Source organism: Aquarana catesbeiana, linkage group LG01, assembly GCF_042186555.1.
Source record: "Aquarana catesbeiana isolate 2022-GZ linkage group LG01, ASM4218655v1, whole genome shotgun sequence".
Lineage (NCBI taxonomy): Eukaryota > Metazoa > Chordata > Amphibia > Anura > Ranidae > Aquarana > Aquarana catesbeiana.
This window is the reverse complement of record NC_133324.1, coordinates 857,266,393-857,284,727: the sequence shown is the minus strand read 5'-3', so window position 1 is coordinate 857,284,727 and position 18,335 is coordinate 857,266,393. Positions and strand designations below refer to the sequence as shown.

The window sequence follows — 18,335 nt, the reverse complement described above, 5'->3', positions numbered from 1 at the left end:
CCTCCAAAAATTTAAAGCAGCAGCTACACATATTGTAGGTGCTGATTTTTAATATTAGGACATTTACCTGTCCTGGTGTCCAATGATGTCGGCACCGCAGCTGATGTTTCCAGGTGTAGCCGCCACCATTGTAAGGGAACCCAGCAGTGAAGCATTGCGGCTTCATGGCCGGGTCCCTACTGCGCATGCGCGAAGCACGTTGTCATCTCTTACTGGCCAAGGAGGAGGGAGGAGGAGGAAGCTGGACTTCTGACATAGCTCGCTGCGGGAGGTCCGGCAGAAGTGGGGACAGGGTACCTGTCAAAAACAGGTACCTGCTCCCTCCCCCCTTGAAAGGTGCCAAATGTGGCACCGGGGGGGGGGGGGGGGAGACAGATGAGCGGAAGTTCAACTTTTTGGTGGAACTCCACTTTAATGCAGGGAATGCATGAAAGTGATATTGCACAGGGTGGTTTTGCACAGGAAAGCCATGATCCTTCTCTTCTCTGGTCCCCTGCCGGCGCTCTTGGCCCCTCCTTCCTACAGCTTGCTATGGGGGCACCTGAGTAGGCTTGCTCCTAAGCCACTGCTGTGTGTGTCCATTCATACACGGAGCATCGCTCAGCCCCGCTCTGCTCTTTCCTCATTGGCTAACTGCCTGTGATTGACAGTAGCTGCCGTCCTATCCAATGGGGAGAAGAGCCGCTGCTCTTGTGCACATCGTCGGATCGAGATGGTGCTCAGGTAAGTATTAAGGGGAGCTGCTGCACACAGAAGGTTTTTTACCTTCATGCAGTAAAAAACCTTCGGCCTTTACAGCCACTTTAAGGTAAAAAAATTTCCAGCCTTTAGAACCACTTTAAAATTATTTATAAAATATGCAGTTTAAATGCCCATATGTATGAACGTAGTTAGAGGTCCTTGTATGATTTTAATGGTTTTATGAGTTAAAGTGTATGTATGTGTATTTTTGTGTAAGAAAGGGTTAAAGTGGTATTAACTAATTTCTTAAAACTTTTTTGCACAGAGCTACACCAGATTTTGAACTCTCCGGTTTTAGTAAATCGACCCCAAAGTGTTTTCTACTTCTTTAAAACCCATTTGGTTATATTTTACTAGGGAGAGATACCTTCACCTCCTGCCCTAGAGACATAAAAGAAATGAGAAGAAATCTCACCAATGGGGACAAAGACAGCAATAAAAATTTAAAAGAGGTTCTTACCCTTCTGTACTCTATAACGACTAAAAAAAGATATTTAGATTTCACTTACACTTTAAGATAAAATACATGTATATAATCTTTGTTAAAGGTTATTTGCTTTGTCAGTTTTAATATTTATTAAATTGAACTTGTTTTTAACAATTTAGAAGTAAAGGACTTTTTGCATAAATTCATTATGGACTGTGTTATGGGTGAAAGCAATATGGTGAAATTGAGAAGCTAAGTGCAGAAAATGGATCTGATTGCAGTTCTAATGCTAAACACAGCCCAAACAGACAAGAGGGAGAACGTTTACTAGTTCTGCCCCTACAAGAACATTTTATATGACACACTAGCAAATAAGATGCTTTCATTTATTGGACTTGGCAGCGGCATCACATAGCGGTGATTTTCTGTTCCTCTTTTTCATTGTCCCACTTAGCCTTCTTTGTTTCTTCCATCACTATTTTATTGTCAATGCCTGCTTCTTCTTCGTCAAGTATAATATTATCATAGACGTTCTTGGTAGCTCTATTACCGGTATATGAAAAGAGAAAGGAATATGGGTCATAAAACAAACCTAAACTCACATGCAGATAACCTGACATTTCACAGAAGATATCATGGTGACTTAAAGCAGTTGTATTGCCCACTTGGTCATTTTTACCTACAGGTAAGCCTATAATAAGGCTCACCTATAGGTAGAATGAATATCTCCTAAACCTGCACGGTTTAGGAGATATTCACCCTTCATGCAGCCCATGCGTGCTGAAGGTCCCGCGGCTCGTGCTTATGCTATTGTCTTGCAATAAGCCTCGTACACAAGATGAGAATATTGGACGAATGATTGTAAATTTTTTCTGCACGCTAGTCTCATATTGAAAACTATAATGCCGCATACACACGAGCGGACTTTCCGGCGGACTAGGTTCGACGGTCTTTCCAACGGACTTTCTGACTAGGTCCGACGGACTTTCCGAACCAACGGACTTGGCCACACACGATAGGACTAAGTCCGTTCGGTTTGAACGTGATAACGTAAACAGGACTTAAAAAGGAAGTTCAATAGCCAGTAGCCAATAGCTTCCCTTCGTATTTGGTCCATCGGACTAGCATACAGACGAACAGTTTTCCCAATTTTAGTCCGTCGGACAGATTTGAAGTTCTATTTCTAGATCCATCGGATTTTTATCCCGAAAAGCTATCGGACTAGTCCACACACTATCGGATTGTCCGCCGGGCTAATCCCATCGGACCTAGTCCGCCGGAAAGTCCGCTCCTGTGCACGCGGCATTAGGGTACTAAAGTTCCAAAAATTCTCATTAGACAGAATACAACTTCAGAAGTGATGTAATGTATTGTAATGTATTCTTTCGTTTCCGAGCATGCGTGGTCTTGGTCATCCGTTTTTTTTTTCATACAAAATACTATAATAATTACAGGAAAATCATTCATTCTGTTATCGTACGAGAAATATTTTTATGCTAGTCCCTTCGGATATTTTCGCATAAACTGTGTTTTTCCACATTATATAACAGAGGTCACTGTTAGGGCATGTAGAAAGCCATTGTTTGCTATGTGACCCATTCATACTGCAATGCTGGTGTGATGTGCATTGAGTTGCGGTAAAATGTAGCATGTCTGAATTTCTCTGCAGCACACTGGGTGGCACCGCATGTCACAGCACAACACACTGAGGGCCAGTTCACGCCACATGCAACCCAGTGCGTTTTTTTTCTGCATCAAAAAACGCATAGAAAGTAGATTGTGTGGTTTCCAATGGTATAGTTTACATCAGTTCCAGGGCTTTCCAGTTCCAGAATTAAAAGTAGAACATGCTGCATTTTTCCTGAACTGGACTGTACTGAAACACAGAAAAATGCATTAAAAATGCACTGGAACACATCAAAAATGCATAAAAAATGCACTTGACCCAAGTACAGTGAAAAAAAACATAAAAAAAGCACCTGGAAATACATCAAAAATGCACCAGAATGCGCCAAAAAAAGCGTTAAAATGCAAATGCAGGACTCATCCGGAACGGATCTGGAGTGCATTTTTGTGGTGTGAACCAGCCCTGGAGGGAGATTTACTAAGGCTGGAACACAAAGAATCTGGGGCAGCTGTGCCTAGTAACAAATCAGCTTCTAAGGCTGGGTTCACGTTATTGTGAATTGGATGCGGATTTCTCCGCATCCAAATTGCATGACAGGAGACTGTGACCGACTCTCTATGGACGCACACATCTCCAGAGCGGCTCTGATGCAAATTGCACAGGAGTCCTATTCGTCTTTTGGTCTGTTTCAGGTCCGAATTCAGCCAAAAATTTGGAATGAAATTGGATCTGAACCGGGGAATGCAGACGCACCGGATCCCCTGCTGTGAGCAGCTCCGTGCTCTAGTGTGAACCCAGCCCAATTTCACCTTGTTCAATTAAGCTTTGACAAAAAACCTAGAAGCTGATTGGTTACTATGCACAGTTGCGCTATCTTATGTGTGTTCCAGTTTTAGTAAATCTCCCTCACTGTGCTTCTGTGTAGCAGTATGAATAAAGTGTCAAATAAACTTACTGAAAGGAATTGAAGACAAATCTGATAAGGAGTGTGGCCATTACACGCAAACACTAATCAGCTGACCTCTGACAGATTTAACAAGGGTCATATTATAATAGCTAGACTACTGGGTCAGAGCAACTCCAAAACTGCAACTCTTGTGGGATGTTCCCAGTCTGCAGTGGTCAGGACCTACCAAAGAAAGGAAAACCGGTGAATCGAAGGATAGGGCCATGGGCAGCCAAGGGTCCGTAATGCAAGTGGGGGGCAAAAGCTGGCTTGTATAGTCCGATCCATTAGAAGAGCTACTGAAGCTCAAATTGCTAAAAAAGGCAATGCTGATTCTAATAGGAAGGTGTCAGAACACACAGCCTAGCCGCAGACTGGTCAGGGTGCCCATGCTGACCTGTATCCACAGCCTAAAGCACCTACAATGGGCACGTGAGCATCAGAACAGGACCACACAGGAATGAAAGAAGGTGTCTTTAAGGTGTTGACTTGACCTCCAAACACTCCAGATCTCAATCCAATAGAGCATTTATGGGATGTGCTGGAAAAAGAAGTCTAAACCATGGCGGCCCCACCTCGCAACTTGCAGGACTTAAAAGGATTTGCTACTAAAGGCTTGGTGCCAGAAACCACAGCATACACCTTCAAAGGTTTATTGGAGTCCATTCCTGGACAGGTCAGGGCTGTTTTGAAGGCAAAGGTGGGACCTACTCAATCTAAGGTGAGTGGTTATGATATGGTGGGTGGTCATAATGCTATGGCTGATCGGTGTAAGATAGGGTAGAGCACTGTAGTGGGAAACAGTAAGCTAGAGTTTGAGAGAAAAGGGTAACTGAAGGCATTTTTTAGCAAAATTCCATTTCAGAAAATACTGTGGTACATACTGTAACTATAAAAAAAATGAGACTTGAACGGAAAGGGGTTGTAAACCCTTGTGTTCTTTCACCCTAATGCATCCTATGCAATAAGGTGAAAAAACACCTGGCAGTGACCGTCCCCCCAGCCCCCCCATTTTACTTACCTGAGCCCTGGAACTTCACCCGGTGGGGACGCACTGCCCCTCTGCCCGGGGTTCTCGGCTCTTAATTGGATAGATTGATAGCAACGCAGCCATTGGCTCCCGCTGCTGTCAATCAAATCCAATGATGCGAGCGCCGGGGGGGGGGCGGGGCCGAGTTATACATTTGCCGGCTATGGAGGCCGAATGATGGACTCGGGAGCGCGCCTGCAAGGTAACCCACCGGGAGAGCGCTTCTCCTAGGGGGTTATCTGATGTGGGGAGGAGCTGCGAGAGCCGCCGAGGGACCTCAGAAGACTGTGTTTGGGGCCACTCTGTGCAAAACGAGCTGCACAGTGGAGGTAAGTATGATATGTTTGGTTTTTTTTTGTTTTTTTTTAAATAATCGAAGCGTTACAATCACTTTAAAAGGAAATTAAACTTTTTGCCATTCCAGTTGAATGTTTTAAGAAGTCTAAGGCTACATCACCTGTGTGATGCATTTGGGTTTTTGTTGAGCGATAGCACTGAGGACGCGCATTCACTTAAATGGGCTTCCCTACAAGTAACAAACACTCCAAAGTAGATTAAAGCGGAGATCCGCCCAAAAGTGGAACTTCCGCTTATTTGCCTCCTCCCCCCTCCGGTGCCACATTTGGCACCTTTCAGGGGGGAGGGGGGAATGGGTATCTGTTTTTGACAGGTCCCTGTCCCACTACCGGGAAACAGCGCCACGGCGCAGTCCCTCGGAAGTTCGTCCCCCCTCCTCCTTCCTCTGCCGCCAGACCAATTAGAAAGCGGAGCGCGCTTCACGCATGAGCAGTAGGAAACTGTCTGGAGCTCAAAGGCTTCACTGCCGGTTTCCCTTAGTGGAAATGGTGGCGGCAGAACCTGACAGCCGATCCGACGATTGGCTGGGGTACTGACATTGCAGGCTCCCTGGACAGGTAAGTGTCCATATATTAAAAGTCAGCAGCTACAGTATTTGTAGCTGCTGACTTTATAATTTTTTTCCCAGGCTGGAACTCCTCTTTAAGTACCTTTTTTGGCACTGAGCCAAGTGTGCATTGTGTTCTGTGTTCTGTGTACCACGTTTTGAAGCATTTTTTTGGCATTTTGTTGCAATATAAATTGTGGGCTTGCCAGGGGCGTACCTCTGCATCCCCCAATATCTCCACCACCCTGCACCTCTGGACCCCTCTCTATTACACAGTCCCCCCGTAGCTCTGGACCCCTTTCCATTACACAGCCCCCCGAACCTCTGGACCCTTTTCCATTACACAGCACCCTGCACCTCTGGACCCTTTTACATTACACAGCCCCCTGCACCTCCGGACCTTTTTACATTACACATCCCCTGCACCTCTGGACCCGTTTAAATTACACAGCATCCTGCACCTCTGGACCTCTTTACATTACACAGCACCCTGCACCTCTGGACCCTTTACATCACACAACGCCCCCCCCCACAGCCCTGGACCTGTGCATGTTACACAGACCCCCCCCACACACACACAGCTCTGGACCCCCTGCATGTTACATAGACAACCCCCCACAGCTCTGGACGGACCCCCTGCATGTTACATAAACACCCCCCAGCCCCTTCCTACCTGTCAGGGCTGGGCTCAGCCCTTCCTTCTCAAAGCTGGCCGCTCAGCTGTCGGCTAATTGCCAGCTCCTATCTCTCCACAGTGACTCACCTGTTGATGATATCCTGCTCGTCAGTCCTGCCTACTTAAGCCGTCCAGTTGATCCCTGCCTTCACCTTGGTCACATCTCTAGAGATGCTCGTCTGTGTTCCTGTTAAAGACTTGTTTGGCTGACAGTCCTTCTGGCTACAGATCCTGCTTGCTGTTCTACTACGCTCATCTCTGGCTCCCTAACGTTTAGGCTTGTCTGACTATACTTTCCGCTTCCTGAACTCTGGCTATGTTTTGACTACGTTTACTCTGTTTACCTTTTTTTATTATTTTACAAGTCTGATTTAACTGTACTTCTGTCTCAGTCTGATTCATGGTTTCTGACACTACCTTAATCATGCAGCCAGAGGGAGAGATACAGCAAAGCTAAACAGAGGGTGGGAACTGCTGGAGTTAATTTTTAATATTAACAAGCTGATTGGTTGCTAGTACCACCTAGCAACCAATCACCTGCTGATTAACTTAAAAAGTTAACTCCAGCAGTTCCTTTTAGCACTGCGCACTGTCTCTCTCTCCTCCTGCGGTATAGGAGAAGAGAGAGTGTCTTCTTTATCCTCCACCGCTCAGCTGGCTCTGGTTTTCACCCGGGTAGTGGTAGGTTCCACACCCGGGCACTTCCACACCCTGTCACAGCTCGACTCTCTTGGCTCTCCCTGGCTGCCCTGTCACCATGCCGCTACACTGCCAGAGCCCTCCCCGCTGTCACTTCACTCGCGGGGGGATCCCAACCTGACACCCCCCGCGGTGTATGGCACCCTGGGCAGACCGCCCCCCAGTTGGTACGCCACTGGGGCCTGCTACCTGCGTTTGGGGTGCCATTAAGAAATAGTGGCACCACAAGCGTGTTGCGTCTTTTGCCATGTTTTTAGCGCGTTTCTAAAAATGCGGTCAGAAATGCACATTTCTGTTCGTATTTCCAAAACGCCTGGATGTGAATGTGGCCTAGTGGCATAACAGAAAAGAATGCACTGTAAACCAAAAAAAAAAAATCACCAACTTTCCGTAATTACAGTACTGTTTTTAAGTGAAGGGCTTTTTGCCTGGAAATGTATTTATTTTATTGTATCTATTTATTACAGATACTTATATAGCACCGTTAATTTATGCAGCACTTTACATATATATATTGCTTTAATTTAGGCTAGAGGCTTGACTTAAAGTGGAACTCCAGCCAAAAAAAAACTCTTTTGTTGCTTTTGGATAGCATGAGGAAGAGTTAAGCTGGGTGTACACAGTTTTTTTCGTTCAAAAAGTGGGTAGAACGAAAACAAAAAAAAAAGCACAGATCCTTGCATCAATACAAGTGATGTGGATGCAGTTATTTCTCATGCTTCACTATTGTATTCTGACAGCAGGGACCCCCCCCACCACATCAGAATACATTAGTTGCAGTGGCTGATTGAATGCTGGTTTTACAGCAGGACTGTTGGACAGAAGCCGGTCTATTGCCTCGCACACACAATCGGACTTTCCGACAACAAAACCGTGGAATTTTGTCCGAAGGGTGTTCAAACTTGTCTTGCATACACACGCCCACACAAATGTCAGCCAACAATTACAAACGTAGTGACGTACTACGTTGTTTTTCAGCTCTTTAGCGCCACCCTTTGGGCTCATTCTGCTAATTTCGTGTTAGTAGAAGTTAGGTGAGTGTTGATTCGCACTTTTCATTCGCACTTTTCAGTTCGATTCTCAGCGGCCGTTCATTAACCAGACATGTTGCGGAATCGGAGGAGATAATGTGTTATTTATTATTGGCCTTGGAGTTATTGCTTTGACATTATTTTTTTGGTTGAATAATGATTTGATTTTGTATATTTTTAATGCATAGAATGCACTTTTTGGTTAAGTTCTATTGGCAGATAGCATGCCTAATTTTATTTGTTTTCTTTTTTTAATGCACAATAAAAAAAATTGTGGAGAATAATACTTGGCTATGTGTTTTACTTCAAATGACAGTTTGGGAGTAGGCAGTTACATTTTAAAAAATACAATGTAAAATTAACAAGGGACACCAGCAACATAGTTGTATCTTTGATCTTAAAAACTACGGGATAATGGTGTTGTGGTAACTTTCCCAAATAAAAAAAAAACAAGCATAATAATATTATTCTTGATATCACTAGAAAAAAAAAAGCCTTTGAAAATTCCTTTGCAATAACTCCATCACTATCACCAGCAAAGCAGATTCATTATTATATCATTAAAGAAGAAGAGAACTGTGCGCTGCATTTGGAGATTTCATAATTTGCCGCGTCACGAATGTTAATTCTCCATTATAAACGCTAGTTTACAAGGCCGACCACCTCTAGCTTGTCCTTGCTTCCGAGCATGCCTGTTTGTACTTTGGACTTTTTGTCCGACGGACTTGTGTACACACGCTCAGAAAATCCGACAGCACACATTTGTTGGCGGAAAATTTGAAGACATGCTAGCCAACATTTGTCAGCAGAAAGTCCAACAACAATTGTCCGATGGAGCATACACACGGTCGGATTTTCTGCCAACAGCCTGTCATCACACATTTCCTGTCGAAAAATCCGATCATGTGTATGGGGCTTTAGATTGGCTTTTGTTGATTGGAAAGGGGTACATACAAATTGAAATTCGGCCGGTTCCTGCTGAACCATCCGAATTTCGATATGTGTATACCCAGCTTTGGAGGCTATGTCAGTTTTTAAAACTTCCCTGTTAAGTTTTGCAGTCATTAAAGTGTTACTAAACCCACAACAATAAAATCAATCTGTATATGCAGCAAAGCATGCTTGTTATACTCACCGTGGAACCCAAGGGGGTTAATCCAAGGCTGTTTGATCCTGTCTTCTCTGATCCTTCCCTTCCTCTACAGCCCCAATCTATCTGCTGATAGAACAGAACCTTGGGGGCACACTGCACATGCTCAGTTTGGTGTCAATTGACAGAGAGTTTTTTCTTTTTTGTGGGAGGGTGCATGTGATCGACACAGGGCCAATCAGCACTGTCCAGACAGAATGTGGGGGGTCCTGCAGCCTCATATTATTATTATTATTCACGATTTATATAGCGCCAACAGTTTACAGTCAGAGTAGAATGAAATATCCTCCTATAAGCTTTAACAAGTGCGCCACTGGACACTGATAGAAGTCACAAGACTGCTATATACTGCTAATGAGAAAAGCTATTTAGCAGTTTATATTTACTAAAATAATTGCATTTCCCTGTTCTGTGTACTGTGGGAGACCAGATATAGTGAATACAGGGTCATGGATTTAGTAACACTTTAACTGTCCATATAAACATTATCTCCAGGCCAGAAAATTAGGGGAAATATCTCCTGCAGGGACACGGCATCAACCAAAACATGGCAGCAGCTCCAAGACTAGCTATATGTGGATAGGGAATTAATTGATATCTCTCATTCAGCCACAAGGACTACAAAGATGGAGGAATCTCCTCTGTCAGCTATTGCAGTCCAACAGCCGCAACACCCATGGATGCCTAATACCCAAACAGTGACTGCATCTAATGATGAAGCGTCTGTATTACAATATGCACATTACATTAAAATATAACAAATATAAGTACTGATAGCTCACCTTTCTTTTATTTCCTCCTCAAACTCATCCCTAGAAAATATAAAATTAATTAAAACTAAATAAGGAGCTGAATATGAACATTTCACAGATAAGACCGCAGAATCATCCTACTTTAATAGCGTTTCTTCTATAAGCCCAATAATGACTGGTTTACTTTAAGTCAAATGCTCATTAGTACAATAGGAAAACTATAAAGTAAAGTCCTTTTAATTTCTTAAAGGGAGTGTTACCAGAATATTGTTAGTGTTACTTTACAATAAAATTAAAGTATTGCTAAAAGAACTGCAGTTTACCAGTACTTAGATATGATGGCTGCATTTTTTTTCTTTTTTTTAGGCTTTTTTTTAGGCTTAGTTGGACTTCTCCTCCCTTTTTGCCATGTCTGACACCCATCAAATGAAGAGGAAGTTGACATATATTCCTCAAGTCTTTTTCTGTGTGGCGATAATATACATTATATTACCAAAAGTATTGGGACGCCTTCCTTTACACACACAAACTTTAATGGCATCCCAGTCTTAGTCCATAGGGTTCAATATTGAGTTGGCCCACCCTTTGCAGGTATAACAGTCTTAACTCTTCTGCGAAGGCTGTCCACAAGCTTTAGGAGTGTGTCTATGGGAAAGTTTGACCATTCTTCCAGAAGCGCATTTGTGAGGTCAGGCACAGATGTTGGACGAGAAGGTCTGGCTCACAGTCTCCGCTCTAATTCATCCCAAAGGTGTTCTATCGGGTTGAGCTCAGGACTCTGTGCAAGTCAGTCAAGTTCCTGCACCCCGAACTCTCTCATTCATGCCTTTATGGACCTTGCTTTGTGCACTGGTGTGCAGTTATGTTGGAACAGGAAGGGGCCATCCCCAAACTGTTCCCACAAAGTTGGGAGCATGAAATTGTCCAAAATGTCTTGGTATGCTGACACCTTAAAGTAGTTGTAAAGGCATTCTATGCATTAAGATAAAAAGCCTTCTGTGTGCCCTAATACTTACCTGAGCCCCATCTCGATGCAGCAATTTTGCAGGAGAGACTTGGCTGTCCAGGACTCTCCTTCCTGATTGGCTGAGACACACAGCGGGCACCATTGGCTCCTGCTGCTTGTCAATCAAAGTCAGTGAGCCAGAGGAGAGAGGGGGTGGGGCGTGGCCAAGCCAGGGTTCTGTGCAAAACCACTGCACAGAGCAGATGAGTATGATGTGTTTGTGTTAGAAAGTTTCTTTAATTTAATATCTAATATTTATCAATTAACAAATGAATAAATGATTTGGGTCTTTATAGCATGATTGAATTTAATATATTTATTTTTAGATATGGAAAAGTGAAATTATATAATTATATAGACTCTTATACATGTAAAGGTATACATTTTGTTATAAGCATTCCTATGGAGAACCAAACATGTGTTAGTAATTAGGAATCTTCCCCCATCACATGAGAAGAAAGGTTTCACATTTCTTAAGATGTAAAAGTTTCAGTATGTTAGTTATAAGTTCTCTATACTACAATATTTCTTGACTAGGATATTAATAAGAACATTGGGTTTTCAATGAATATAATGTGTGTGCATGTATGTATGTATGTATGTATATATATATATAATTAGTATATGTACTATACTTAAGATAGTTTCACACATTGATTGTTCTTGCCCACTCCTCAGGAATGTCAATGCATAGAGACTGAACAACCCCCATCCTTGCGTGAGAGGTGGGAGGGAAGCTATGACTTAGAAGAGTCTGTAGGACAATAAGGCTCAGATGAACTTTAAACCAGCCCTTTTAAAGATAAAGTGGGGGTGTGATTTTAGGAGTAAAAGCTAGAAACAGAAACACAGTTGGGCAGACTGATTCAGGCAGACATTGAAGGAAGCTGCCACAGCTTCACACACACACACAAAGACACACATCTGATTCAATCTTCATCTTAAGAAATAATTACATTATTGATGTTATTTTTACATTTTACATTTTGATATTGTTCTTGTAATATTTTGCTATTTCATTATCAAATCAATTTTTGAGTTTTTACATGAGAACTGAACGTATTTTCTTGGAACTTTCCTCATCAATATAATTTACAAAATATCGGTATTGATAGCACAAAAACTGTATTTTAACAGTTTGTTATTTTTAAATAAAAATCAAGACATTAGTATCACTCTAGGAGTTCCCTTCACTGGAACTAAGGGGCCAAGCCCAACCCCTGAAAAGCAATCCCACATCATAATCCCCCCTCCACCAAATGATTTGGATCAGTGCACAAAGCAAGCTACGAACTAAGACTGGGGTGCTATTAAAGTTCATGTGCGTGTAAAGGCAGGCATCCCAATGCTTTTGGTAATATAGTAGATTTCCAAAATGGGGGCACAGATAGCAATAAATACTTAACAGAGGTTCTAATATCTACACACCTCAAACTTGAAGCCCAATTCAAAATTAAAAATTTTCCATTGCAGTGGGGCTTAGGTCTAGGGGACATAGAAGAAAATATTTACTTACCCCAGCCTCCGCACTGGTAAACTGGTCCCCGTAGTGTCTTCTCCCCTGTGCTCCAGTGGTCTATGGTCCTGACATCCTCAAGACCTATGCAAGGTCCTTAGCCCTGCATAGGGCATGATGACACGAGGAACAGTTCATGGAAGATCACTGTCTGCCGGGGGAGTGAAGGAACTCGCATTTTGTGGTATTTTGTTTACAGAGTTTAGGGTTGTGTTTATATATGTTTTATATCCTCCGGCATTTTTGCAATTTTGATTTATGGTACTTCTGTTTTTGTATCCAATAAAGGGGTTGATTTACTAAAACTGAAGAGTGCAAAATCTGATGCAACTGTACATGGTAACCAATCAGCTTCTATCTTCAGCTTGTTCAATTAAGCTTTGACAAAAACATCTGGAAGCTGATTGGTTTCTATGCAGAGCTGCACCAGATTTTGCACTCTCTAGTTTTAGTAAATATAACACAAGAATACTTATTTTTTGAGCAGTGCAGCTTTGTCAGTGAGTGGGTGTTGGAGTGTTTCACTGGTTGATCCTGTGAGCCAACACACAGAGAGGTACAGTCCCAGTTGGTAGGGTATCTTAAATCTTGCATGAAGGTGTTCCTGGACTGTGCAGGAGCATAATTTCAATGAATATGAGATACTCAACATTCTGTGAAATCTTGCTGGGAGGATAGTGATGTCACTCTCTGTTGTGCAGAAGCTGGGGGTAGGTATACTTCCTAACTTCTTTTCCCCACATGTTCTTTTTCTATTACTATATATAGTGATTGTAGTGTGAAATGAGGCTTGATGTAATGAGAACTATTGATGTAGAGCAGGGTCAGCTTTAATGCAGCTAGCAGGAAAGGTGAGTATTTCCTTTATCTTTACAAAAGACCTTTTATTGGGACTTCCAGTTTGGAGGCAGAGGTACTTTAATAAAGTACTGTATGTTGAAGAATCCCAAACCTATTTAGTTTTTTTTTTTTATCTTATTTCACATTTGGTTCTAAGTTTGCTTGTTCAAATCATAAAATAGGTGAGCACCAGTAATTGGTCCTGGCCACATAGTGGCTGAAAATAAATAGATAGCAAAATTCCTTTGAGCCTTCTAGGTTTGACACGGGTTCTAGTGAAATCATGAAAAGTTTAGATAAAAGAGGAATAGCCTTTCTTCAATGTTTTTGGACAACTACAAATTGTCACCAAATGTTTATTGGTGTGTTAGTCCCTGTTTTACTTTGGTACAGGGGATTACCAAATAGGGTGAGATTCCATACCTCCTGTGGAATTTTTGTTCTAAGACCTACCTAATAATGTCACATGGGGTGAGAACTTTTGCCACAAAATTGCACAGCCTGTGACTGATTAAAAGGGTGTTCCACTTTCAGTCCAGGACCACTTTCTTAATTCTAATTTATGGTTGGAGGATTTAGATAATCAGACAAATGAAGAGTAGATCAACCTAACGATAACCAGTTGTGTTCGTACAGTAGACATGACTTTTGCTCATCAAGCGCAAACACTGATCAACGCAGGTTACAATTAGATTAATTTATTTCAACTCACATGCAACTGTTTCAGTTATTAAGAATATGACTCTATGGAATAAGGACCCTTTCACACAGGTGGTATCTGTTCAAATCAGAAGAGGATACATGAACAAATCCCCTGCTGAATCAGATTAGAATGGAATGGATCTCATGTTTGAAACAGTCTGAAACCAAACTCATGTTAAGGCCTACGAGCAGGATCTCTATCCGTTTACATCTTTTTTTGGACCCAGACAGACAGAATCATACTTACAAAGCTGGATGCAGCATCGCTTCCAATGCTGCACCTGTCCCCCGCTGGCTCTAACACTGAGAGCCTAGCGATCAAACACCGCTGATCGCTCAGATTCTCACAGCTCTGCTCTGCCCCCTCCCCCATGCTCACTGAAATGCTGGGCTGTGGAGGGGGCGGGAGCGGCCAGCTCAGGCTCTCAGCAGTTCACTGGAATACAAGCTAAATGTAGCGATATGGACTGTCAGCAGAGAGCAACGTACCTTTCAGTGTTTCCAGACATCTCTTGTCCCTTTTTGTCATCCGTGAACTCATATTTGTGTGTCCAACCAAGTGAATTATGGGGCATATAGTTCTCCTCCGGACTATGTACCCTAATAGGGCGTACACACGGTCGGACTTTGTTCAGACATTCCGACAACAAAATCCTAGGATTTTTTCCGATGGATGTTGGCTCAAACTTGTCTTGCATACACACGGTCACACAAAGTTGTCGGAAAATCCGATCGTTCTGAACTCGGTGACGTAAAACACGTACGTCGGGACTATAAACGGGGCAGTGGCCAATAGCTTTCATCTCTTTATTTATTCTGAGCATGCCTGGCACTTTGTCCGTCAGATTTGTGTACACACGATCGGAATTTCCGACAACGGATTTTGTTGTCGGAAAATTTTATCTCCTGCTCTCCAACTTTGTGTGTCGGAAAATGCGATGGAAAATGTCCGATGGAGCCCACACACGTTCGGAATTTCCGACAACACGCTCCGATCGGACATTTTCCATCGGAAAATCTGACCGTGTGTACGGGGCATTAGACTGCACATCCCAGGCATCTTTGCTGTGACATGAGGATTGTTGGGAGCGACTATAAAAAGGAGCGAGAAGCCAGTGCAGAGCTCTTTTCTTCTTGGGCCTGATGTGGGACGGACCTCTCTATGCAGCAGGGAGAGAGGTTACGGCCTACCACGCGGAGCCTGACTTCCAACAAAGCCTAAGGGGCCTAGCTCCATCACTCGCAGTTGGACATCCTGTCGCTAACATTATTTGATCACCTGCCTGTCGGCGTGGGTGCGTGAGGCCAGCTCTACTTCGGAAGATAGAGACAGAGGATCAGCTGCCTGAGGGCGCTACACATGTTCCTTTCCAGAAGACATCGTATCGATTTGGTCATTGGTGAGAGGGCAAGTTGCTTGACCCTTTAGCTATCCACTGCCACTATTACATGAACACTGCGCACAGATATCTTTACCCCAAGAACATTTTACTGCATTGCATGAACACTGTGCTAAGACATCTTCGATCCTCTCCCTAAAGAACCTATTGCTTTACCTACAACCAAACAGATTACAGTTAACGAACTCCATCTAGCTAGTGAAGGACATCAGATCTGCAACGTGGAACTCTCTGTCAGTACTCTTAGGAAAGCCTATAGCCTTCTGCAGACATGCTCTTTTATTGGGATAGCATAGGCTGACTAGATTATATCCATCTCCGAGTGGTGATATACGCAGTTAACTAAGACATCTGCTAGGGGGTGAAGTTTGATCTAAATATAGTGTACATATATGTAAATAATATTGTTGTTGCTGAACGGAGGAATTTGTTTGCTGAGCTGGCGCTGTTATCTCAGCTCAGCAGATTTATTACCTCTTTTGTAAAATAACCTTCCCTTTCATTTGGTTCAAGTAAAACATTTCAGAACCTAATATTACTGAGTTGTTTGGTTCTTGATACACAGTGTTACTAGGATGTCTGAACCCAGGGTATCAGGTGGGTTGGAAGGTTGAGCAGGTAATGAGCAGGTAATTCTCAGCAGTTCTCAAGGGGGTCATGCTACATAAATATACACTTTGTAAAGGGAAATGTGTAATGCAAATGGTAACATAATTCACAGAGTTTTATACATACTTCTTCTTCTTGCAGAATAGTCTATTTATTATCATCAAGGAAAACACAATGAAAAGGAACACCACTGTTGCTGTCAGACCCAACAGCCATGGCTGAAATACTTTGGAACTTGATGATGCTCGTGATCCATCTAGAAATAATAGACATAGGTATATTAAAATAAGTAAATTATTATTTCTATTCTTATATTTCTGGACATCACATATTTTATAATTACTGTACATATCAAATATAAATATATATTTGAATAGACTGCTGAATCCACATAGTAATAGGACACCTACATCCTCAGATTTGTGTTGTTAGAAGTACTCCATGTGGGAAGATCCTCATTCATGATTTTAAAAACATTTTAAAAACTAACATTTCATGTGGACTTACAGAACAGAAAATGTGCTGTTATACTCTCTCACTCTCCCTCTCACTCTCTCTCTCTCTCTCTCTCTCTTTCTCGTTGAATCAGAGGGTCCTGCTCGTTGGAGCTTACAATCTAGAAGGGAGAGTCAAGTAACACAAAAGGTAATAACTGTGGGGGTTTCAGCTGATGGAGAAAATACAAGTACAGTTGTTAGGTGTGGGCAGGACAGGCTTCTCTGAAAAGGACGGTTTTCAGGATATACAGTGTATGTATATATAGTTGTGCTCATAATTTTATATACCCTGGCAGAATTTATGATTTCTTGGACATTTTTTAGAGAATATGAATGATAATACAAAAACTTTTATTTTACTCATGGTTGGTGTTTGGCTAAAGCCATTTATTATCGATCAACTGTGTTTACTCTTTTTAAATCATAATGACAAAAGAAACTACCCAACTGACCCTGATCAAAAGTTTACATACCCCAGATCTTAATACCATGTATTTCCCCCTTTAACATCAATGACAGCTTGAAGTCTTTTGTGGTATTTGTGGATGAAGCTCTTTATCTTCTCTGATGGTAAATCTGCCCATTCCTCCTGGCAAAAAGCCTCCAGTTCCTGTAAATTCTTGGGCTGTCTTGCATGAACTGCCCGTTTCAGATCTCTCCAGAGTGGCTCAATGATATTGAGGTCAGGAGACTGAAATGGCCACTCCAGAACCTTCACTTTATTCTGTTGTAGCCAATGACAGGTCGAATTGGCCTTGTGTTTTGGATCATTGTCATGTTGGAATGTCCAAGTACATCCCATGCCCAGCTTCCTGGCTGATGAATGCAAATGTTCCTCCAGTATTTTTTGGTAACCTACTGCATTCATCTTGCCAATAATTTTGACCCAATTTCCTGTGCCTTTGTAGCTCACACATCCCCAAAACATCAGCAATCCACCTCCGTGTTTGACAGTAGGAATGACGTACCTTTTCATCATAGGCCTTGTTGACTCCTCTCCAAATGAAGCGTTTATGGTTGTGGCCAAAAAGCTCAATTTTGGTCTCATCACTCCAAATGACTTTGTGCCAGAAGGTTTGAGGCTTGTCTCTGTGCTGTTTGGCGTACTGTAAGCAGGATACTTTGTGGCATTTGTGTAGTAAAAGCTTTCTTCTGGCGACTCGACCATGCAGCCCATCTTTCTTCAAGTGCCTCCTTATTGTGCTTCTTGAAACAGCCACACCACTTGATTTCAGAGAGTCCTGTATTTCACCTGAAGTTATATGTGGGATTTTCTTTGCATCCCAAACAATCTTCCTGGCAGTTGTAGCTGAAATTTTAGTTGGTCTACCTGAGCGTGGTTTAGTTTCAACAAAACCCCCTCATTTTCCACTTCTTGATTAGAATTTGAACACTGCTGATTGGCATTCTCAATTCCTTGGATATCTTTTTATATCCCTTTCCTGTTTTATACAGTTCAACTACCTTTTCCCGCAGAACCTTTGACAATTCTTTTGCTTTCCCCATGACTCAGAATCCAGAAACGTCAGTGCAGCACTGCATAAAAGATGCAAGGGTCTGTCAGGAGCCCAGAAACTCATTGACCTTTATACACACACACTAATTACAAGCAAACAGATCACAGGTGAGGGTCGTTACCTTTTTAATAGCCATTCAAACCCTTTTGTGTCAACTTGTGTGCATGTTATCAGGCCAAAATCACCAGGGTATATAAACTTTTGATCAGAGTCATTTGGGTAGTTTCTGTTGTCATTATGATTTAAAAAGAGTAAACACAGTTGA

The 18,335-nt window shown here is 42.5% G+C and overlaps 1 protein-coding gene across 1 annotated transcript in view; it reads right to left on the bottom strand.

The window, feature by feature from the left end:
- Window positions 1-1,279: 1,279 nt before the first annotated feature.
- Window positions 1,280-18,335, bottom strand: part of SMIM24 (small integral membrane protein 24) — a 35,945-nt gene continuing 18,889 nt past the window's right edge. Inside the window, exons 2-4 of the mRNA XM_073612291.1 lie at window positions 16,183-16,312; window positions 10,014-10,043; window positions 1,280-1,711 (exon numbers count right to left, since the gene is read on the bottom strand). Of these exons, the coding sequence (XP_073468392.1) occupies window positions 1,576-1,711; window positions 10,014-10,043; window positions 16,183-16,312 (296 nt within the window). The 3' untranslated portion in view covers window positions 1,280-1,575. The remainder of the gene's footprint in view (window positions 1,712-10,013; window positions 10,044-16,182; window positions 16,313-18,335) is intronic.